The 23,855-nt window shown below is 39.4% G+C and overlaps 1 protein-coding gene across 1 annotated transcript; it reads left to right on the forward strand.

Annotated features, from left to right (window-relative positions):
• The first annotated feature begins 98 nt into the window (after nucleotides 1-98).
• Nucleotides 99-23,307, forward strand: ATP1B3 (ATPase Na+/K+ transporting subunit beta 3). The gene is made up of 7 exons (XM_056498374.1): nucleotides 99-402; nucleotides 7,917-8,045; nucleotides 11,854-11,961; nucleotides 12,970-13,157; nucleotides 13,874-13,924; nucleotides 18,836-18,922; nucleotides 21,003-23,307. Exons 1-7 carry the CDS (start codon nucleotides 294-296, stop codon nucleotides 21,171-21,173), a joined length of 843 nt encoding a protein of 280 aa, XP_056354349.1. The 5' UTR covers nucleotides 99-293; the 3' UTR covers nucleotides 21,174-23,307.
• The last annotated feature ends 548 nt before the right edge of the window (nucleotides 23,308-23,855 follow it).

Genomic DNA, 23,855 nt, shown 5'->3' on the forward strand with positions numbered 1-23,855 from the left:
CCCTGCCCCGCGCTCTGCCCCGCCGCAGGGCGGCGCTGGCCGGCAGGGGGCGCGCGCGGCGAGCGGGGACCGGCTGTGGGCGGAGCGCGGCGGGGCCCGCCCGGCGCGGGGGCGCCAAGAGGGAAGGAGGGCGGGACTGGGGAAGGTCCCGGCGTGCCCGGCCCCCGCCCGCTCTCCCGCCGGGCGCCGCGGCCGCAGTTACTTAGCGGTTGGGAGCGGGCGCTAGCTGCGGCTTTCTTTGCCGGGGAGGCTCTGCCGCCGGAGTGCGCGACGCAGCCGCTCCTCGCCTCGCCATGTCTAAGGAAACGAAGAAGCCCTTCCGCCAGAGCATGGCCGAGTGGCGGCAGTTCATCTACAACCCCAACAGCGGCGAGTTCCTGGGGCGCACGGCGAAGAGCTGGGGTAAGCGCTGCCGCGGGGGACAAGGGCGGGGCGAGGCGCCGGCGAAGCGAAGGCGAGGGGCGGCAGGGAGTGGGGCCGACCGCGGGAGATGGATGGCGCGGGGTGCGGGAGGGCCCCTCGCGGGGATGAGGGGGCGGGCTGGAGTGTGCCCGCGGGGATGAGGGGGCGGGATGCGGGAGGGTCCCCGCGGGCATGAGGGGACGGGATGCGGGAGGGTCCCCGCGGGCATGAGGGGACGGGATGCGGGAGGGTCCCCGCGGGCATGAGGGGGCGGGATGCGGGAGGGTCCCCGCGGGCATGAGGGGACGGGATGCGGGAGGGTCCCCGCGGGCATGAAGGGGCGGGATGCGGGAGGGTCCCCGCGGGGATGCGGGGGTGGCACGCGCCAGGTGAGGCGGCTCGCGCGGCCGCGGCGGCGCACGCGCCCCGGTGTCCGTTACAACCGCTGGTCTAAAAATAGCTCCGTCGGTGATAGCGGGGGCGGGGGTCGGGGGAGGGGGCAGCTCCCGGGCCGCGTCCCGAGATGACTCAGCGCCCGCCCCGCAAGCGGTTGCGGGCCCGTGGGCTCCTCTCCCGCCCGCTCTACCGGGGGCCGCCGCGATGCGACCGTGACGGGCTTCCGCCGCGAGGTGCGGGGCGGCCCCGCCCGCGGCATCGCCCGCGCCGCCCGCAGCCTGCGCGTGCCGGGGCAGCTCCCCCGCTCCAGCCGTGCCCGGCGCCCCCCCGCGCTCCAGCGGCGCACGGAATCCAGAATGAATGGGCGCCAATCGCCTTTGTACTTGGAGCTGCAGCTCGGGGAGAGACAGTAAAGGAAAATCCCCAACCCCCCTCCCCAAAAGTTCATGAGCCCCAATTCCAGAAAGTGATCGTTGTGTGGGGTTGTGCGTCATCGTGCTAAATTTGTTCCAGCGTAGGGCTCTTGGGCCTTTTATTTTCTTAAAGGAAGCTTTAAATGAAGGCTCTCCAGTAAAGCCTGTGAAGGCAGTGTTTGTTTAGCTATTTTCAGGTAGTCATCCTGTTGCTTTCTTCTGAGCTGGAAAGATGTTATCGTAATCTGATTGCTTCCAATAAAAATATTTGGCTTTTCCGAGTGTGTTTTCTCATATTAAACAGTTGTACAAATGCTTAATATTAGGATGTTTCTTCAGCCCTCATGGGACATATTTACTGACTTCAGAAAATGCTACGTCTCCTCCCAGAACTTGGATGTAGTTGGGATACTTAATAGTTGTGCTTACAGAACCAACAAGACTCTCAGCGTGGTGTTAAGGAACAGGCCAATACATCCTTGGCCTTGACACGATCTCAATGAATACTGATGTTGAAACTGCGAGGAGGAGCTTTAAGTGGACTGTGCATGGGCTGTGCTTTCTCCGATGTCTGTCAGGAGAGGGCCCGAGCTCTGACAGGAGTTCCCCTCCATTCAAATGGAAATAAGAGCTTGCAGTTACTCTGCCAGTTGAATAGCAAAGGATAGGAAATTTCCACTATGCTGTTGTCTAGTGATCTTTCTGTACAGGCAGGTTTCCTCAAGTGCGTGGGTTGGGTGTGTGGATTGCAGAAGTCTGGCTGTGTCATGAGTCTGAGCAGCACAGACTGTAGATATGTTGGAAATAGCTTGCAAGCCTGTTTTGTTTTTTTAAAAAGGTGAACGTGAAATCTCTATTTAAACATATCTAGTGGGATAAGTCACTTAGGATGTTACTTGTCCATGTTAGACTATGGCCAATAGGTAGCATTTGAAGTTGAGATGATTTAGTTAGTAACTGAGTTTCTACAGTTACTTGAGAAAGTATCTATTGACAGTTTGAATAATTTTACTTTGTGTAGGCAAGTCAAATAATTTTACTTCATTAAGAAGTTTTATTTAGTAGTTTAGGTGATTGGCATGTGGTTACTACTATGTACCACTTCCTCAGTCTAGACATTAAAAAGTGAGTGTTCAGTAACACCGTATTTTCAGTGTATTATTTCATCAATATTTGTTTTGACATTCCATGATTAACATACTGTGCTTCTTTAATTTAATTATAGTCTGTTTTGGGGTGTGCTGTGTGGCTTTCTGTTTGGTTTGAGTTTTTAATGGCAAAACACTAATTGGGTGACTCTGTTGGCACAGGAGAATATGCAGGGTTTGGTCTCCTCCTGCTCTTACCGTAGAAGTGTGAGCTTAGAGCTCTCTCACCGACTACAGTTCCTTTTCTGTTGCTAGTCTTTGGGCTGAAAGGAAAGACACAGGGGGAGGAGAGCTCTTATTGTTGGGTTGTTGTGTCTCCAGGGGCAGCACCATGAGAATTCAGCTGGCTCTGGTTCTTCTGTGCATATTTCTCTTGTCTCAAGACAGCTTCCTCACAGAAGTAAGACAGGAACAGTAGAGAAACTGCTACGTAATTATTCACAGTATGTGCATGTTTTGCCCTAGTCTGGCATAGTCCAGGGGTGTTTATGTAAATGGTAACTGCAAGGCAGTGATTCTCTGTGAATTCCAATTTTATGGCATTGGAGTACTCTGCCATTTCCATGTCATGATTTGTGAAAAGATCAAACACAAGTGGTTCCTGCACTCATTTGTCATGTAACAGAGGTTGCATTTTAGAGTTTGGTAGAGTTGCTTTTTACAGCTTGGTGCAAACTCTATAGTGTCTCCTCTTGTGGAAAAAAATTGGAGACTTTCGCCTTATTTTTTTGCAAATTTGAGGGGTACTTCAGTCTGAATCTTTCACAAGTTGGTATCCAAACCTATACACCCCCCCCAAAATTCTTCTATTTTTATTTATTCGCATAGTCATTGTTGTATTAAAAGAAAAAATACTGGGAAAAACTGCTGACTTGAGGCTGTGCTGTTGTCAGCAGCAAGGAATGGAGGGATGCTGATAGTCCTCGAAGAGGGAATGGGAATGAGGGTGGGATTTAATAGGGTAGAGCGGAGAAAGGAGGATTCAGCAGACTGCAGGGTGGGGCCTTGTGAAAGTAAAGGAAAGATCAGCATCTGTCTCTGCCTGTAATGGCAAAGTGTCTGTGTCTGCCTAGAGTTAGTAAAAATGGAGTGAGATGATCATAAACGTCTTGTAATGAGATGCTCACTGCGTACTCAGATGGGCAATACAGACTGTAGCAATATTTCATCTCTGGTCACACTAGATGTCATGTCAAATGTATTTAAGTCTTTCTGTAAAGCTGGTTGTGTAAGGGTGTTTGAGGTAGAGGTGGCATTGCCTTGAAGTACATAGAAATTCAGACCTACTGAACTTTCTTTTGAATGTAATTACAAACACATATGTGCACCAAAGGATACAACTAAGCAAAGACCCCACCGACAAACTCCCAATACCTTATTTTTAGGGAGGCTTTCCACCATGTCAATAGCAATAAAATCTTGTTGGCTGCCATAACAAAGGATCCAGTTTTGCTTCTTTTTTTGTGCTCATTGACTTCCAGGTTGAAATTCAGTGAAGACAAAAAAAGTGCTGCCAGAATTTTAACTGCTTTTCTGACGTGATTATTTTGTCTTCTTTATTGGTGTTTTGAGCAGGGATTTATTGTCATTTATGAGTAGTGTAATATTAAACATTCTGATATCACTGTCTGCTGTTGCAGTATAATATTTTATTTTCCTTGACTCAGGTCGCTCTGAAAAAAGGCATCTTCTTTGTGTTGTTGCAGATATCAATTAGTATGCTCTAGTAGTACAGTAAGTGTATTTTTTGGTGGGGGGGGTATGTTCTAAATGCTTAATAATGGCATCAGACCCTGGCTTTTGTGATTCTTCGCAGGTGTTGCACTTGAAAGTTTTTATTGTCTCCTGAGGTATATATTCTTATATATATAATTCCATGTTCTGTGTGGAGTCCTGGCTTATTGTGACATTGAACATAACATGGGACTGAGGTTATATTTCTTCCAAGTCTTTTTCTTCCACCTTCTGCTGTCACCCAGACTTGGAACACTGTAATTCTTGAGTGTCCAAGAGATAAGATTGAAGCATGATTAGTGATTATTTCGTGTGTATACTTATGTTAGGTTAAAGTAAGGAAGTTGTCTGCAGGTGGACAAAAAGTCTTTGATATTCCTGGTACTGGAACAGTGGAAGTCAGTAGGAACATCACTTGGGTGTTTAAATCCCACTTGTTGAAGATGCTGAAGGACAATGATGCAGGTGATAGAATCAATGCAGCATGGAATCCACCAAACCATAAAATCAGAATTCAGTTTTTGTTGTTGCAGGTAATGTTGAATAGTTGCTACCCTGTTTGAGGGAGAATTTATATTGATACCTATATATATCTAACTGTGCATTGCAAACAGGTAGATATGCCAGTCTGGTTTATGCCAGAGTAACATGCTTTTCATTGCTTTTGCCATGTCAAGTTGGAAAGCGTGTATTCCATGGAAATGATGGCCAGGTATGTGATACCTTGCATTCACCACGGTGAGAAATTCCGTTTTTCACAATGGAGAAGTGTTTTTAGTCCTGCAAATGAATTCCAGCTACTGACAGTACCAACATGTTGGTTCAGAAATTGAGGTTTTCCAGATTTGACTTGCTTGTCGATGTGGTTAGGATATGAAGAAGTGTTTTTGGTACTGTGGTGCCTTGCAAAAAGAAAAGCAAACCAAAACAACTAGGTAAATGCAGAATTTTGTTTTTGAGTTTTTCTTCTGTTATTGTTTTGGTGTACGACAATTGAGTTGGATTGCATGTTAGATGTGGAAGCTGTACTTCGTTTGGAGGAAATACAGAAGATAGGTTTTCGCTGTTAGTTGGGTACATCTTGTTTCCTGACAAGAAATCCAATGTTATGTGAAGTTATTTTGGCAGAGTTTCTTGACAGGTTATGGCTTGCTCACTGTGATTAGCTAAGGATAATTAGTACTAATAGGCTCACAAAGAGCAGCTTACTCAATTTGGGGCTGTTGGAAGTTGCACAGGGGATTTTTTGTTGTTTGTTTTTTCCCTCTTTAATGTGGCAAAGTAGTGTAAATGGGTCAGTTTAGTGGTCAGCGTTCTGCAGTGCATTTACAAGCTATATTAAAATAAAGATTAAAAATAATCTGTGTGTGAGCAGGGGTGTGCTTTTCTGGGCTGGGGGAGGCCAGTGGAGTTTCAGGGCCGTGAATAGAAGCAGTCTTTCCAGCCGTGTCCGTGCTGCAGTCCCTGGTGGCTGGGCTGCTGCTGGGAGGGACGGGTACTGGGGAAGGTGCTGCTGTCACCGTTACCCCTGTCCTGGAGCTCCCTCCGGGCTGTGAGGGGTCCCAGCTCTGCCCCTTGCTGCCCTTGCTGGGGAAGGGGGCTGTGCAGGTGGGTGGGGCACCAGTGGCCCCATGGGGGAGAGCTGCCCCTTCTGGCAGCTGCTTTTCAGGGTCGGCTCCATGGCAGGAATGCAGGTGATGTGGTAGTGTTGGCCCAAACCAGGACTCTTCTTAGGGTCATGCCTGCTTAGAACTGCACACCATGGTGCTCTGATTGCCCATGTTATCAGTTTTTTCTTTTTCCAATGAGGTTTGGCATATTGTTTTAAAAATTAAAATATGGGTGTATTCTGAAATAAGTTCCGTGATTTTCTTGCTTTTACTCTACTTGCCATGGTAGCTGCTTGTCTTGTCTGACATGTCAAATTCTTCATTCTTCAATTCTGACATGTCTTCTTCTTCAGTTCCATTGGGACTGTTCAATGAATGTCTTGTTCCCTTGATGGAAAGTATACTTTCTAGACAGTTCGATGAAAATATCCAATAGTTGATTAACTTGTATGGATCAAAATGAGAGCTGACCAGAGATTTTGTAATGGAGATTTTTTTTTTGTTGGTTTCATAATACCCAGAATGCATTGGATATTAATCAGAAGATCCTTGTTCTGTTTTGAATCTAGTTAAAGCAGTTATAAGCTTATAGGTAAAACAAATTGCTGCTGCTGTGCCAAATACAGATGCAACTCTTGTAATGGCTTTTGTTGACTAGAATTACTACTATTTGGTTTTATGTTCTCATTTTAACAGCTAAATAGCTTCTAAGTAACCTTCACAATAGATGTCCAGCTGTCTTATTCATTATAGAGTAGTCTTGTTTTTGTGTTTGCATACTTTGCTACTTCTAATTGCTGCGTAGAATCTTACATCCTGGTGATTTCAAGTGTATTTTAAATAGCTGATAATTTTCAGGTTATTGCTGATTGGTAGGTAACATGTGAGACTGAAAACTAAAACTAAAAATCCACTGGCATTCAGCTGGTTGCTGTTGAGAGCTTTACCTACAATAAAGAATTTGGAAACCATGTCATTATTTTAATAGATGTACACAGAATTCTTTTGGGAAAAGTAAAACAGGTACTTGGATTTTTAGCAGTCATTGGTTTCTGGGGACCATATTACACTATAGAGACAGTGCAAAATGCAAACAGTTTCTGGGACAGGAGCCAGGGCTTAGGCTTCCTTCTGTCATCTTGCAGTGGACAGTACATAGCACTGGGGTACAGTTGTTTGCTTTTTCTCTTTCCTTTTCTGTGAAAGGTTAAAAAGTTCTGCACTTGATTCTCTCATGTAATCAAGTGTCAGTGGTAGGATGTTGCATAATGGTTTTGAAGTGCTTTTCTTCATACCCGAGTTACATCTCTGGCTTTTGATAGCGCACTTACAGCTAGAATATCCAATACAAATTGAATTCGTGTCAACATTTGGTTATGTTTTTGAGTTGGAATGGTTTTAAAGATGGCTCTCAGTCCAAGCATCCAGTCTCCTCAGTACTTTTAATAGCTCCCATTCTTGTTTACAAAGTCTCTGCATATGTCCTTAAGTCTCAGGTGCTCAGTCTTAGAACAGAATCCCACACATTCTTTTTAGGTTGGTATTGAGTGCTTAGTTAATGAAACAAGTTGAAGCTGATAATACCTGTCTATTTGGTGGGTTTGCTGGGTCCTCAGGGTAGATTGGTAAAGCAGGTGTGTGTTAGGCTGGATAAATATGAAGAGAAGGCTTGGTTTGTTTTCAAAAACTTGTGCAGTAAGCATTTTCACCTTGAGGAGTATCTTGTAGCAGGACATGTGTGAAGGACTGCTCTGTGTGGAGTTCTCTCAAATATCAGCTATGTTATTAAAGCACCAATTGCTTCCTCCCTGGTCTAGATCCAGTATAATGATTTTATCTTTTCCCTCAGTTCTTTCATCCTCTCAACAACCAAATACAAAGCTAATATTCCAGTAAACAAGTGACAGGTTTTGGTTTTTTTCCTAATGTACTGCTTAGTCATTTTTGCCAGCTTTCCTGTATAGCCCAAAGAGTGGTTTTTAATGCTTTTCTCTTAAAAGTAGAGATGCCAAAATGCCCTATAAGCTTTAAGAACCAGAAAGTATTAAGAAAACCTTTTTGTATGCGTTATTGTGCACTGTGCATTACATATGTATGCTAGAGGCGTATTTATGACTACAAACATTGTATTGCTAATTTCCCATTTTTGTTTTTCAAAATAGATAATGGAATTAGATGAAACAAAACGAGTAATTTTAGCCTTTTCTTTACAGGATTGATTTTGCTATTCTATCTGGTATTCTATGGCTTCCTAGCAGCACTCTTCACATTCACAATGTGGGTTATGCTTCAGACGCTGAGCAGTGATATACCGAAATACCGTGACCGGATTTCTAGTCCAGGTAACACTGTATTTATTTTTTTCATAAACCTCTGTCCGGTTTAACAACTGAGGTTCATTTGAGAGCTTTTTTGAGCTATGAACTACTTGTGGGAGGTCATGGTCATTGTGCAGTTATGTGCAGGTTGCAAAAGTAAAACTTGGTGTGTGGCAAGTTTATATGTTTATAGAATAAATTCAGACAGAAGCTTTTCGTGTGTATGTTCTAACTTTTGCTGTTTTTTCCTCTAAGCTCCTGTCAGTTGTTTTTGTCATGTAGACCACAGTTTTACCTGCAGATCCACACAGCAAGCTGATGTAGAAGTGGATTTATAATTTAACCGGATTGCTGTAAAGATACTTTAAACCAGTTCTCTTGGATCAGATGGAAGACCACTTTGATGAGTGTTTGATACTTTGCAGAAGGTACAGGAAAGCTGTACTGTGGATGTAGTCCACTCAAGAGCATGTGAGGACTATGGGACAGAGGGCTGTGCAGAGTTTTTGTTACTGTATTAGGTGGTTTCTAGCTGACCTGGAATGACTGTGAATTTCAGGGATTGTAGACCTGTTATGTAGGGATCCACTAGAGAAAGGGTCCTGTTTTATGATGAAGCTAAGTCTGTGTAGCATGGAGCTGCCACTGAAAGTGGTGTCTTGTTGCTTCCTTTGTGTACTGCCCACCTGTCTCACTGCTGGCTGCTTCAAGGAACTGTATGTTAGAAAAAACAACCCTGTACAAACAAGAATGAGTAATAAGGTGGATGTCTTCCCCAGTATATTAATATATTGGTGGAAGTGAGACAGCATTATTTTTTTTTAATACTTTTTTCCTTCTGTTGAATGCAAAGCTCTTAAAATTGAACTTCATTTTGCAGCTGTATCCACACTGAAGATGGTACTGATCTTTGTGTGAGCAAGTTGCAGTTGGGCCAGTGTGATAAACATCTCTGGATTCTGAACAGAATTTTTTTTCGTATAGTGTTCTGGCTTCTCTAACAAGTGTCATATTGTAAGAGATTCTGAGGTTTTGTGCCATTTTTTCAAGCTAAGGATGGTCTAGATGCTGTAAGGAATAACTTTTTTTAAAAAGAGAGAAGAAAAATAAGTGAGGGAGAAAAGAAGTGGCTTAGTTGACCATTTCTCCCCATTTCCAATGTGTCTGTTGTAGAAGTCAGAAGCATTGTAGTGGATGGAGATGTGGATAGCTGTGGCTTAATGCTGGGCTTGAGTGGCATTTGTTCTCTCACGTAGTTCAGAGTATTGATTTTCTTTGGCTTTGAAATAAGTCATAAGGGATGTTTGATTTTAGAAGTGTGTATGCCACAATTAATTTTTAATTGAAGAATTCCTGTAACATTTTGGAATTAAATCGCTTTATTAATGATGTCTTTAGTAACTTATAAATTAAAGATAATCTTGTTTCTGTTTTAATGTTTCTCCTTAACTATGTCGTTTTTCATTTACAGTGAGACATGTAATGTTCCTGGCTGTAAACTCAAATTCTTTAAAAAACCCTAAAATCTACACACAAAACGTGGATGCCGTAGGTCAAAGGTTCTGCTTTTATGTTAAATGTACTTGGCAATCTTACAGTTGATTTGTTTTATAATTGATACCTGACTTGCACTGTACACTGGGGTGTAATAGTATAAATCAAGTCCAGATGATTTTAAAACTTTTTTGTTAAATCCCTCCTGGAATTGTAAAATAATGTAATCTCTTCTGCAATCCTAGATGTGATCCTGTGCTGAGGCAGTTAATTCTATTCCTCTAGAAGAGCTCAAATACTGCATCTCTCGCAGTCTATGCATCAGTCCTCAAATAGCCTTTTTTTTTTTTTTTTTTTTTTTTTGTAGAATTTACACCACAGTTTTTAGGCAGAATATAATCCACTGGAAGTGGAGCAGTCCCCTCTTCATAGGATGTTTCTGACATTCCCCTGAAGCAGTAAATCTCTTCAAATTATTTTTTCATTCATTGATGACTAGTTTCGTTACTTTGTCATATTCCCTTTGAAAAATACCATCTAAGTCCTAAGTTTACATTATAGTGCTGTACATAAATCTCTTGTCCTCTAAAAGCTCCTAATGGGTAAAACCTCTTTGGTGATTTTTCAATCCTGCTACTAATTGCCTTTTATTTTGTTGGATCCCAGTTCAGTGTGAAGGCCAGAAAATTACTGTAATGGTGCAAAGTAGTCTGCAGCCAAAATAGTGTTTGTAGTTTTATATGGACTGTCTGTCATTAAAGCCTTTACTTTGGCTTCCATGGAAATAATTTAACTGCTGTTATTGCAAAAAAGAGGATTTATGATTTATTTGGAATCCTATAAAAGACCTAGAATAAAAAACTTTAAATTTTATTTGGATTTTTTAACAGCTGAAAGGTATTTGTCGGTGGTGAATTTCTAGTATAGATGTTTATTATTTGTAAATAATTTCTGCCTTTGGATGAGAACCTTGGCAATTTCTGTAGGTATATCTTTAACAGACTTGGATGCTGAGCTACACTCTTGATATGCTTTACAAATCCTTACTGTGATCGTTAACAGCAGTAACCTAACTATGTTCCCACAGCAGTCTTACTTTCTTAAATCTTCAGTTTTTTATAAAGAAGGCTTGGTTTTAAGTTTTTGTTTGTGAGATTTTTGTTATCTGCCTTAAATTTAATTAATCTAGTTATAATTGGTTTTGCCAGAGGACAGGAAAACTACATGGCATCCTAAGATGATACAATCCGTTGCTGAGTAATTGCAGCTTCTTTCTTTTTGCCAAATTTGACTTTGATCAAACCATTTAAATCTCTGCTGCAACATCAGGTGCTATTTCATCTGCTACTGAAGCTGTGATGAGTGATAGAAGCATCAGGTACCTGTGTAAGTGACAGCTCCTGGTGGTGCAGGCTGGGTGTGTCAGTGTGCCTTGTGCTTTCACTTGCTCCAGTGAAATCCCAAATAATGAACTCTGCAGCTTTCTGGGCCATATGCTGGGAAGCAGGGGCAGTTGAGCCCTTGAGAGGGCCATGCTTACTTTGCTCTATGTGTGCCTTGTTCATCCTTCAGCTGAGGCTAGATTGAGCCGTGGGTGCTCCATGGCCTGGTAGCTCCCACAGCTCTGGCTGCAGGGCCCCCAGCCAGCAGCCAAGGAGCTGCAGTTCCCCAGGGACACTGACTGCTGTGGGGCTGGGAGGCAGCTCTGCAGCTCCCAGGCCTGGCTGAGCCCAGCCCCTGGGGCTGTGTGAAGTGTCTTGCATTCTCCATGGAACAGATGGCACCTAAACTTTGAGGAGAAAACTGAAAACTAACTTGGCTTGTCTGTATTGACTGGGGTGACTTTCAAGCCACCTTTATGCATAATCAAATTTTTAAAAATATTTTTTGTGTTTCTAGGAGAGTAATACAGTCATAGCTTTACTCTATCTTGCCTAAATCTTTCAACTATTGCTTGAAGTGAAGGTTTTCTGGGTGTGCTTTTGGGATTTTTTTTCAATTATTTTTTAAGCTTAATTTGCTGAGCGTGGAAAGTGGATCAATAAAAATCTTTGATTGAAAGTGATTAAACTTGTGATTTTGCTTTTCCTAATCACTTGGTTTGGTTTGTGAATTGCAGTTATACATTGGGCTGGATTTAAATGTTAATTAATATAATGCTGATTTTTGATTACTGGTAACAGGAAGCACCTTCCAGTACTGTGGAATATAGGGGTAACATTAATGTTTCTTTACAGATGATAGACATTTTCCAATTTAGGGATATTTGAGTAGGGATTAGAGTGGTGAAGGAAAGGTAAGTTGCTTAGTTCCTAACTTGAACTTTTTTCTTTTTAAGGACTTATGATTTCACCAAAGCCAGACACTGCATTGGAATTTTACTTTAACAGGAGTGACAGCCAGTCATATTCAGAATATGTTACTACACTTCAAAACTTCCTTGAATGTAAGTTACTTACAATTGCCCAAGTAATTTAGGAGTCTTAATACATTATTTTATATATGTGCCTATATGTAGACTTATTCTAATTATATGGAAATAAATTGAAAATATTAATAAAGTTTAACCCCTCAGAAAAGTTGCAAGCCAGAATGAAGAAGGTGCTGTGAAATCTCACCTGTGTGCATGAGTTGCTTTGTTAGCTACAGCTATACTTGAATCTTTCTATATTCATAGTTTTGGTACCTACTAAAAGCTTCTATGAGTAGGCTTTTCTTTCAGAGCTCTGCTAAGGGAGAGCACTCTGGGAGGAGTGCTGCATTTCATGACTACCTGCCTCTCCTGTAGTTCTGTGGATCTTGCATCAAGGATGAACTTTCCCTTTCTCCATTTTATCTTATTGGCTGGGAGCTGGGGTGTAAGGGAGGAGAAGAAACCATGAAGTATCTTAAATGGAAGTCATTTAGCATTTGTGTGGTCTGTGCACTTCAGGAACACAGGAAAGTGTGAAACAACTTGAGATGTTAATATAAATTGTACTACCTAATGTGAATGTAGAGGCAATTTAATACTAATTATTGAAATACTTTTAAGTTTTCCTGTGTATTTGTAAAAGAAACAGGTGCAAAGGGAAAACTGGTTGAGTTTCCAGGTAAAAACTTGCTTGTATTTAATACATTATTGGCTTAGAATGTTGTACTTATTTTATGTACAGAAATTAATGTACAGAATGTGTGCAGTATTGTACAGAAGTTGTGATTATTGTTACAATTTAAAAAGCAGGAAAGTATCAATTCTTCTGTAATACTCTCTTATTTTTCATTCCAGTACACTGCTACTTTTCTATGTGCTTTGAAAAAGTGTTTAAGATGGATGTAAAAGACAGTGCTCTGAAAATACTTCTTTGAGAAAACTATTAGGGAAGTAACATAAAAATTATTTATATAGGCATTGCAGGTTTTAGCTACTTATATGCTTTATACCATTGATTTACAAGCTGTTTTTGTTTCATAGCATATAATGATTCAAAGCAGTCCCAAAACATAGTGTGTACCCCAGGACAGATCTTTGATCAGAGTGATGCTGCTGTTAAAAAGGCTTGTCGATTTAACATCTCTCAGCTTGGTCAGTGCTCTGGGAAGGAAGATGCAAATTTTGGCTATTCTAAAGGAACTCCCTGTGTGCTTGTGAAAATGAATAGAGTAAGTGCATGCTTATTTTTTAGTTCTTAATACAAGCGCTGTCAACTACTGCTGTATGAAAAAATTACTGTGGAAAGGACTGAAATAAGCATTTAGTTTGCTACTCAAGATATTTGCATTTTTGAACAGTGCAATTTACTGAAACATTGAGCAATTTTGGAGAGTAGTATGAAGTGACCTTTTTGAGCATTGTAATTCTTACAAGTATTGGCTTTGACTACTTGCACCAGAGTATCTGAATCCTGTTTTAAGAAGTATATTTTTCTTTGTTTTTACTTGCTGTTTTGTGAAACAGATTCTAAACCACTCTGCAAAGTAGTGTTTTATGTCATGTCTGTGTTCCAGAGCTCTAACTAGAATGTAAGGCATTCTGTAACTCTTAGACTATGAAAGGTGAGGAAAACTTCACGAAGTATTTGACTTTTCAGTGATGTTACATGAATTGCTAACTGGTTTGAGCCATTAAAATTACATGCTAAATGTAAAATAAGAAAACAGTACTTTGTGACAGCTATTTTGAGTTAAGCTGACTGAACTATTTAACTTAACAATACTTTAAATTTTAGTCCTAGTTTAAAATTGTGTTCAGATAATGACACTGGATAGACTTGATCCCTGTATGAACTCATATTTAGTGAAGGAAAAGTTCAAATTCAGTCTGTGAGAATGGAAAGGGGGGAAAAGGTCTGTAAATATTTTAACTTTGTCTCTTTTAGATAATTGGATTAAAGCCTGAAGGAGAGCCACGTATAGAGTGTACACCTAAGGTCAGTTCAGAATGTAAGAAATAAGTGTGTTGTTTATTTTCCTTGTGATTATGATGAATAATGAAGCTTATTTCATTCTTCCCTTCTTAGAGATTTTGTACCTTTGTTTGCGTTTTTCATCTTACTGTGTGTCTAATTTAGTTTTAGTGTCTTTAATTTCTTCAGTGTACTTAGAGAAACATTTTTTGGTTGTTCTTTCATCCTTAGATGTGTTTGAGCTACCTGGTTTGGTTTAGAGTTGAGGAAAATGCAGATGTGTTTTTGTGGTCTTGTTTATTTATTTATTGTGAGTTATATTTTATTTTCCCATTTCATAACCTATATTTTTATTTTTTCTCCATGCTGCAAGTGCACCTTAGACAATTTTATAAATGATGGGTAAGACAATTGTGTGTGAAAACTAATGTTACTGCTCAAGTAAAAGTTGCCTTCAAATCAAGTATAAACTACTTATAATAACAGCTAATCTTTGCATATTTGTTACGTACCAGTGGATTTATACGGAATGTTTTATCACAGTTATGATAATTACTCTGACTTATGGGTGTTTTTCCTAGACTGCTTGGGGAGCAGTGAAAGCCTTGGTAAGTCTAGCTTGAGCAAGAGGCAGAGTCCTGGCTTTTAGCTTCTGGTGACTGATAAAAGTGTAGGCTGGGAAATATCAGCAGTTAATGAGAAACACTTGTACAGGTTTCTGCCTTCATCCTAGATACCTGTGTTAGGCACAGACTTCAACAGTTGATTTTTGTGAAGTCTTTGAAAGTTTTGATCACTCCATGACAGCCCATAGCAATCAAAGGTGATTCCTCCTCTTACTTGAGGCTGATTTTTTTTTTTCTCTTCCATTCACAAACCCCACATCGTTCTCTTGAATAAAGCAATTAAGCTACTTCTACTTCTACTGTACTCTTTCTCCTTTGACTTGTCTAATTTATAATTTGTTTTGCAATGTGATAGCCTGAATTGGACAGAAGTTTGCCACTAGCTGAGGTATTGTTAATGACAGCATTTCTCCCTTTGTGATCACATTGAAAGCAAGGTGATTTTGTTGTTTGTAATACACTAGTCTTTATTTTAATTGTTTTACTATTTAAATCATTATTCTGGTTATTTCCCAGTCTGTATTTGTAGGTGTGATTTCTTGAAATTCACAGCTTTGAATCTCATAGGGCTATTTTTGGCCCCTCCTCTGTCATTTTTTTGTGATCATTTTAAGGGGATCAAGTTCTCTGAAGTGTTTTGCACTACTTAGCTTGGTGCCATCAATGAATAAACTTGGGTTTGCATCTCAAGTCCTTATTGCAACACAGAATAGGATCCAGAGCAGTCATCTTGATTTCACCAGAAATACCTTGTGTTGAGAGCTAATGTTCAAGTGATTTATAAAATATCCATGACAATCCTATTTTATGATTGTATTTCTTCAACTTTTGTCTATGGATGCTCTGAGACAATAGTAAAAACTAAGCAGATGATACTTTTTCTTACTCTTTTAACTGGTTTCACTAGCAAAACAGTAAGCTTGATAAGAACTTGATTGATAATGGTGGCAGTTTTTGATTTTTTTGTTTAAGCCTTTGGGATACATGAAGATTTTTTTTTTTTTCTTGCTTCCTCTTTTTATAAGTATAAAGTTCTGCTACTGTATCCACTTCAAATTGTGTTCTACACAAGTGAGATGGTTTTGAATTTTAAAATATTTATCTTTCTAGTTATTTAGTATTATTCCCGGGAAGTATTTGTCAGGCTTTGCTACTTGGAATGCTTCTATTTTATCTTTACTAGCCTGTTCTCCTCCTAGCTCATAATAATTTACTTGCTTAGGAAAGCTTAGGTACCAGTTAGAATTTTAGAATTCATCCTGTAGATTTATTGTTCACTGATTTTTTTTATTTTCCTTTCATCTCTATTTTTAAATATTTCTTACAATTAGGAGTCATAGAATGGATAAAGTTGGATGGAATCACAGTGGTCATCTGGTCCCACCTCCCTGCTTAGGCAGGGTCATCCTAGAGCCTGTGGCACAGGGCTGTGTCCAGACAGTTCTGGAATATCTCCAGTGAAGGAGGCTCCACACACTCTTCCGGGCCATCAGTTCCAGTGCCCAATCACTACACAGGAAAAAGGTTCTTCCTCATGCTCAGATGGAACTTCTGTGCATCAATTCTATGTATATTGAGAGCAATTTGGAGAAGTGTCTGCCTGGACTTGGCACACCATCTGACTTTTAAATGGTATTTTTGCTTTTACAAGTCTCTCAAATACAAAATTAGGTTAAGAGCTTCTGTCTGCACATTGTGCCAGTCTTTGGCCGCCTGAAACATTCTTAAGTTTTTCAGTGTGGAATTTATGTTCTTCAGGTATTCTCATGTGAGGTGCATCTTTATTCTCCCTGCAGTTTTTATATGGGATATTTTTAAATGAAAAATTTTACATAGATGGGTACAGCACACTTACAGTTGGGGATGCTTCTTCCTCTGCCCTCAAGTAGTTGAAACAGTCATCACTGTAATTTCTGTGGATGAGGGAAGTTCACAGTGTCAGACACTCATTTTACATGTAGCTCTTCCTCCTGCACCCTGTAGGAAGTAATCTGTAGTGTTGAGAATCTCCACGAAGAAACAAGTCAACAAAAAGTTCTGTCTCCAAGAAGTTTGAAGTATTTTAATTCTTTAGTTTGAGGCCAGAGCTGTGCAGTTTCACATGTGCTATAATATCTTGCAGCAGTGTTTCTTTCAAGTTAAAACAACCTTTACTGAAAACTGGTGAATTTGATAGGGTTTTTTGTTCTTAACTGGAGAAAAGAGGCCTTAATTCCAAAATACTTCTTTTTCTGCTGTTTATTGACCATCTTGACTTGGTGTTAGGTATCATTTTGTAGTTGACAGGAATAAAGAGTGGCTGTATGAGTGACACTCTGTGCCTTGCTTTTGTCAGCATGCTCAGGATCTGAGTTAACTTGTTTTTTGTGATAGGAACTGTAAAACAACAGACTTCTACTACTGGATGCTGCTCTTTATCTTCTCCATTTCTTCTCAAGTGATTATAGACCATTCCTTCTCAAGTTCTTTCCTTGGGTCTTTATTTCAACATCTGGTGAATTCTTCTTTCTAAACTAGTCTTGATTAAGACCCAGTTAGTGAGGTGGAAGTCTGTCTGTCCAGCTTAAGTTGTCTGATTTTTAGATTTGCTGACTGTCAGCAGCTCTTTCTAGAAAATACATGATAAGCAGAAAGGGTAACACTCAGTAATGGACTGATTCTTGAAGTTCTACAGCAAATGCAGCTTGTTTAGGTGTTTTTTGGTTTGCTTTTATTTAATCATGTAGCGATATTAGTTAGGATTGTTTACTCAAGAAGGTCTGGAGCCTCCCCCCCCAGCAGTTGCACTAGATAGGCAGCTGCATGTCCCAGAACCTCCCTGCTCTTGCACTGATAGCCTAATGCATATATTTAGTGTATAGTGATGACTGCATGCATGCCTTGTATTCAGCTGCTCCAGAAAGCACTACTCCTATTTACTTTGCCTATATTATTCCATATGCTGATTATTTAACCATTATTTTAGCAATATATTTGAAAAGTATTTTCAGCTGCATGAGCTTTAAATGTAATAAAGAATAATGGCAAAAATCAACATATTCCTGCTTAATAGTTATATATATACAAGCTCAAGGTCTGAAATACTTAATAAACATATATTAATGATTGCAGTAATTTTGACAGAAAAGGAATGAGAATGTGGCCATATCCTAAAAAAAATATTGTCTGTTCTTTTGAGGAGGTGAAAAGAAGGTAACCTTGAGCTGTAGCTTGTTCTTAAATCTGTTTTGATCTTACTGCAATTGTCTTCTGAATTTTGTACGGTATCTGTTAAAATTTTTAGCTGTTGTATATGGTAGTAGAGAAACAACAATGAAACGTTCTAATACACTTCAAACTTGCGAATTACACAGAACAAACAGTGATGTTCTGAGCTTACTTTTAGCTTTTTGGGGGGGTTGTTTTAATGACTTTTTTTTTTGTTATGGTAATATATTTAATTTATTACAGAAAGTCACATTAACTGTGGGCATTTCCTGGTGGTTTGAATTTGCAGTAGTTTGATATTCTGCCAGGATATGCAGTTTTGAAGAATGTTGCATATAGGAAGAAGTGTTTGTGTATAGCTATACTGATAACCTGTGTCTGGAGAGCTCAGTCATACATATTTTGTATATTTTATGGATTGAGTGACTCCTTAGAAATTAGGCAGCAGCTTTGTAGGTAGCTGCTTCTTATTCCAGGATTTAGGATTGCAGGAGCCAGTTGAGTGATAACGCCTGCATCTGTATATATTGTTCCTCTGAGGTGGTGATATAACTCCAGTAACATCACCCTTTTAACCATTTGGGTTTCTTCTTATCTTGCCTGTATTTGAAGGATAGAAGGCACCTAATGATAGGAATGACACTGTTGCAGAGACGTGTCATTCTCTGTGAAGGCTTTTATTGTTACATGCTTGAGAGGCTTAAAAGCCTGGTTTTAAATGAACATAGTTCACTAAAATACACAGGCTTGCTTGGAGATACTTGGAATTTTAATTATATGGTGGGGGGTTGGGTTGTTAAATTACTCATTACAATGAACATACTCTTCCCCCTTCCCCATTTCTTTGACTCATAAGTGTGAAGGCAAGCTGTCTTTGACTTGATTGCTAATTTAAGTAGTACTGCTAATCCTTACTGCAGCAGATGTGTGCAGCATTTGCCACACGTTTGCCAAAAGAAGTCTGGTTTGGCTTATTCTATGAGTTTGTAAGTCAGTTGCCCTTTTTTATGTATCTTGTACTTCATCATTGGGTTATCATTTTAATTTTGTTTTTATGCAAGCGAATGTTAATTTCTACTTTTGTTGCTGTCTGCAATTATAGGAAGAAGGCATGGTTAACATAAATTATTTTCCTCCTAATGGCATGATGGACTTGATGTACTTCCCGTACTATGGGAAAAGCTTGCATGTAAGTATCCCTTAATGATGGTCTTCACTTTCAATATTTTCTTTCTGTGTACATTTACAGCTGCTAGTAGCAGGTTAATTCTGATGTTTGAACTTTGTAATGAGTTGCTTCTAAGGAATATTGTAGATGCAGATGTTGCACAGCACTCCATGAGGCTGGAGACATGCTTTGGCAGACATGAACAAACTGGGCATTGTCCTGATGGAGGAGTGGCTGTACAGCAGCAGTCTTGAGAGTGCTGTACACCAGCAGTCTTCTTGAGTCTTGAAGTCTTTTGGAGTATTTTTGAATGCAGGGAAAGGCAGGGGAAGTGAACTGTGTCTTCATGTTACAACAAACTTTCTAGTACTTAATCTTCGGTGTTTCTGTATAGGATATTAAATTTGCTATCCCTTATGGTGATGTTGATTATATTTTCTTTCTGTAGCTCTGCATGTCTTGTTTTCTCTTTGCCCTGTTTTATGAAGAAGGACTTCAAGGCAGCAGATAGGTTTGGGATTTTCTAAAACTATTGTTGTGAAAACCCCAAACTCACTGTATACTTTATGAACACAGTACATAGAATCAAAATTCCAGTTTCTTTTGGAACTTGAATTTAATTTTTTCTTGCATCAGTTTGTGATCACTGTATGCAGAAAATCTGTACCTTCTATAAGATAGGAAATTATATTGCCTATTATGACCAAGTTAGTTAGTCTAATAAGCACTCTTCACCATTGAAGATGAAGGTACTTTTTCAAACATAAATCTGATAGATCCATAGAGTACCATGGTGAGTGCTTGTAATTTCTCCAAAGTGATTTTTGTATTAAATTACTCTTCTGTCAGTTATTTTTCCAGTGTACTCTCTACCTGTAGCAGTTCCATAACCTTTTTTTCCTCACGTGCTTTTACTAATGAGGATGGAGCTTGTTTTCCTTCAGCATTTGCTTTCATGTTACTTCTAGACAGTTCTGTATTTTCCATTTTGGTGCCATGTTATGAATTGGTACCCCATCTATTCACTTAGGCATGCAAATTAAAGAGAGTTTGCATGTGCTTCCAACAGCTGGAGTCAGTACAGACTCTATCCTGTTCTTGGAATGAAAGAATAGAAACGGAGAGCACTGCTCCCCTAAGAAATGCAAAATGCAGCATCTGTGCACCTTGACATGTCAAGACCCAGTTTGTACCAAGGATGGGATGAAGAACTTTACTAACAAATTCCCATCTTGCTACTCTACTGATTGAAAATGAAAGATTATGAAAAGACACTAATGAAGAATGCTATTCCTTGCTTGAATTAGGTGATTTAGAAAATATTTTTTATTATTTTTCCCTCCCCAGATTTTGGTTCATTGTCCTTTCATGTTCTTTTTCATGTGGAGCAGCGGCTATGGTTTTAGGGATTCTTGCTTATGTGAGGCCTAATTCTCTTAACATTTGCATAGTGAGAAAAAGAGGAGGCGGTAAGAAGAGTTGTGAGAAGTTTGCGTGTTTGACTAGGTCTCAAGAGTCTGGATTGATTTCTTGGCTATGCAACAGAATTTTTATATCAGTGTGGAAGTGTTAAATTACTTTCTTCTGTAAAGGAGTTAAGAAGATTTGAATAAAATTGCTATTCTTGTTCAGGTAGGAGCCAGAAAAGTACTAGTATCTACAATTTTGTGGTCCAGGATGGTTTTTGTCTTTTGCTGCTTAGTACAATGAATCCAACTCTGACCTTGGAGAGTGTTCCAAACCAAACCCAAAACAAGCAGAGGAGTCAGTAGAACAGGTTGGAAGACACTCATTTCTGAGGTTCTTTCATTGGAGATCTCTTAGAAGAATTGGGCCTAATAAAATAGAAAGGGGTGAAGTCATATGCCTCTTGAAGATACTGTCTGTGATTAAAGTTATGTTGAATATATTAGTAAGGAAATAGTATGGAGAATGTGTTTCTAACCTGGGAGAATAAAGTGTCTTACCTGAATCAAATCGGACTTTGAAAAGTTGGGTTTCTAGTTAGCTTTTTTCTTAACTATTCTGGTGGAATAAATGTTAATTTAATGCTAACTTATTCTGGTCTCTCCAATATTTTCCCCATCTTTCTGTTTACTAGGCTCACTATTTGCAGCCTCTAGTGGCTGTTCAACTAGCAATTAGCCCCAACGGTACCAAAGAAGAAATAGCAATTGAGTGTAAGATCCTGGGCTCACCTAATTTAAAAAATCAAGATGACCGTGACAAGTTTCTGGGACGAATTGCCTTCAAAGTTCTGATGTCTGAATAGCTGGAGTAAGCACTCTCCACAAAGTAAATGTTGTGTTGTCTGTTTTGCATCAGCTGGACATGCCATTCTAGGATATGAGACCACCTTGAAGAATGTTAAGGTGGTTTATGGCGTTCAGGGTAGCATAATAATATGCTTCCAGATTGTATGTTTAAATTCCCTTAAAGTAAATGCCTATCCTGCTTTTTGCCTGCCCTGTTGGAACAGTGTACAGACTATAGTTATGTCATAGGGACCTGTAAATAGCTGTTTTCAAATACATAATAATGGTGACCTTTGTCCTGCTCTAAAATGTGGTTTTATCCTCCAAGTGAGTGTCTCAAGCTTAATGTGCTGTGCTCTGTAAATATTGTATTGATTTAACACTGGTTTAACTGTCATATCTCAATGCTGACACAGTTAGAGGGATAAAATAAATGGTACCTGATTGACATAGTGATTTCTTTGTAAGAGTAAACACCTCCAACATAAATCGTGTGTATGGGAGTGGGTGGGTCAGTGGATGGGTGGCTGTGTGGAGATGCCTTAAATTGTAGCCTGGGTGGCGTGGGAGAACTGAAGTGGATTTTAAGAGTTGGTGTGAATATCTGAAAGTAAGTGCTCAACTAGTACTTCCTTGTGCTTGTCACTGTGCAAGTATTGTGTACATGTAATACTTGGTATAGAGTTTGGTGTTCTAGCTGAGGAATTGAACCTTTCTTTGTGTTGTTAATTGCTTGTAATATGTGGAGCACAAATAAAATCTATACAATATTTTGGAACTTTTTAGTTCAGAAATATCAATAGAAAATTTAAATAGTTCAGGATCCTAGTAACAGTTGTTCAACAGAGCTGCTTGAAAGAAGTGACGTCACTATTGTGGGAATAGGCTTTGATTTTCCAATTTAAAAATTTCTGGAAGAACCTCTGTTTAAGAAAAGGAAAAAGAAAGGATTGTCTTGATTAAACATTCTTCTTTAATTTATATATCTGTTTTGTCGCATCATTTTAACATTTCATGTCTTCATCTGCTCTTTCATCTTGGACTTTCTGTGTATTTCATCATCATCCATTTAGAAAATTGATGTCATCAACTGCTTTATACAAATACCTTGTTGACTTGGGATTAATTACTTGCAGTGTTACTTAAAGTGCAGCTGCTAAAATGACTGCAACCAGCCTGGTTTGCTTGTGACTGCTGCTGACTTTGAAGCAGGCTGAGCCATGCTGTTAAGCTGACTTGGGCAGTTGAGCTGACATGCAATTTATATTACTCTTCCCCAAGGTTTTTGTGTCTTTTGGTCTAGGGGAGGGTGGGCTTGAGCACATGGTTCACATTCTGATGTCTTCCCAGTATTAAAGACCACAGCAAATCTGCATTTGTGTAAATACCTGTATGTTGTGCTAGTTAGGCCCAAATTTGTTACTTAACAAGTTTTATACCTAATTATTACAGTGGGTTTTAATATTTTATTTAAACAAATGAAGGATTTCTAAAATTCAAGATCCAGTCTTAATGCCCTGCTTTAATTTTTGGGGCCAGTCTAAGCCACATTAGTGAAAAACTTTTAACAGCTGTGCAAGCCTACAGTGATGCACAGTTGGAGGAAGCTGCTCTTAATGGGACTTGAACAGTGTCTTAAACCTCATTAAAAATAGATTTATATTGATCTGATACCATTCAGCATGCTTTTTGTTGTCTACAAAAGAAAGTTGTTGTTCCTACAAAAGGCAATGAATATTTTTGTAATAATGGCATGCATTAATACTGACTGAGATGTTCTTTCAAAATATTCCATTACTAATGTTTTAAATTTTGCACTTTTAGAGCTGGGATACCTGGCTTCTTGAAGATATGACTAATTGCTTCTCCGTGTATTAATACTGCCTGAAAGTATTTTAATAGTTGTGAGGGACCTTAGGTGTAGATGTTGCATCTGACAATGAAAAGGACTAGCTTCATGTAAAAACTTCTCACATTTGTGTTCACTTAGGAATGATAAGTTCTGGAGAAACACTCCATTTTCAACTGAGCTTGTTTTTTGCAACAATTTCGCTCTTGACTTATCTTGTCTATAGACAAAGCATGAAATGGCAACTTTTCACCAGCACTTTTCAGACAGATAAAACTCAATAAACTCCTGTTCTCCCTAGATTCTGTACAAGTGTTGTTTGTTTGTTTTCTTTTGGTTTTGTTTTTTTTTTTTTTTTTTTAATTTAAACATGTGAAGATTATCATTTGAGGGAAGAGGATGGGGGGGAGAAAGGGGTGGAAAAGAACCCCACCACTTTGGGAAGGGTTCAGCTGTCAAAATAAGCATGTAACGTATATGTGGGTAGTAAATCTAGTGTTAAACAATTAAACTGGACTATTTCTCATTTTTATTTGTGTCTTGAGTAGATACAGCAATTATCTTTGAACAGGTGTACAGACTGTTAGGATAAAATGACTGTATTCTTCATGTGAACTTTGAAGTAAAGGTTTCTTAGCCTTCATTTTAAAATATTAATAAAGATTTACATTTACTTACATCATTTACATCTTACCAGAAACCTGAAATGTTAAACTTTTATACTGGTATATTCTTATAAGATAACTTTTAGCGTCTTCAAATCTGGAACAAGGACTTTTAATTTCAGAGCTGTAAAATTGCCAGTGTGTGTCCAAATCTGCCAAGATGCTTTCTCCTTGCCATGCCCCAC

The sequence above is a fragment of the Oenanthe melanoleuca genome, chromosome 9 (assembly GCF_029582105.1).
Source record: "Oenanthe melanoleuca isolate GR-GAL-2019-014 chromosome 9, OMel1.0, whole genome shotgun sequence".
Lineage (NCBI taxonomy): Eukaryota > Metazoa > Chordata > Aves > Passeriformes > Muscicapidae > Oenanthe > Oenanthe melanoleuca.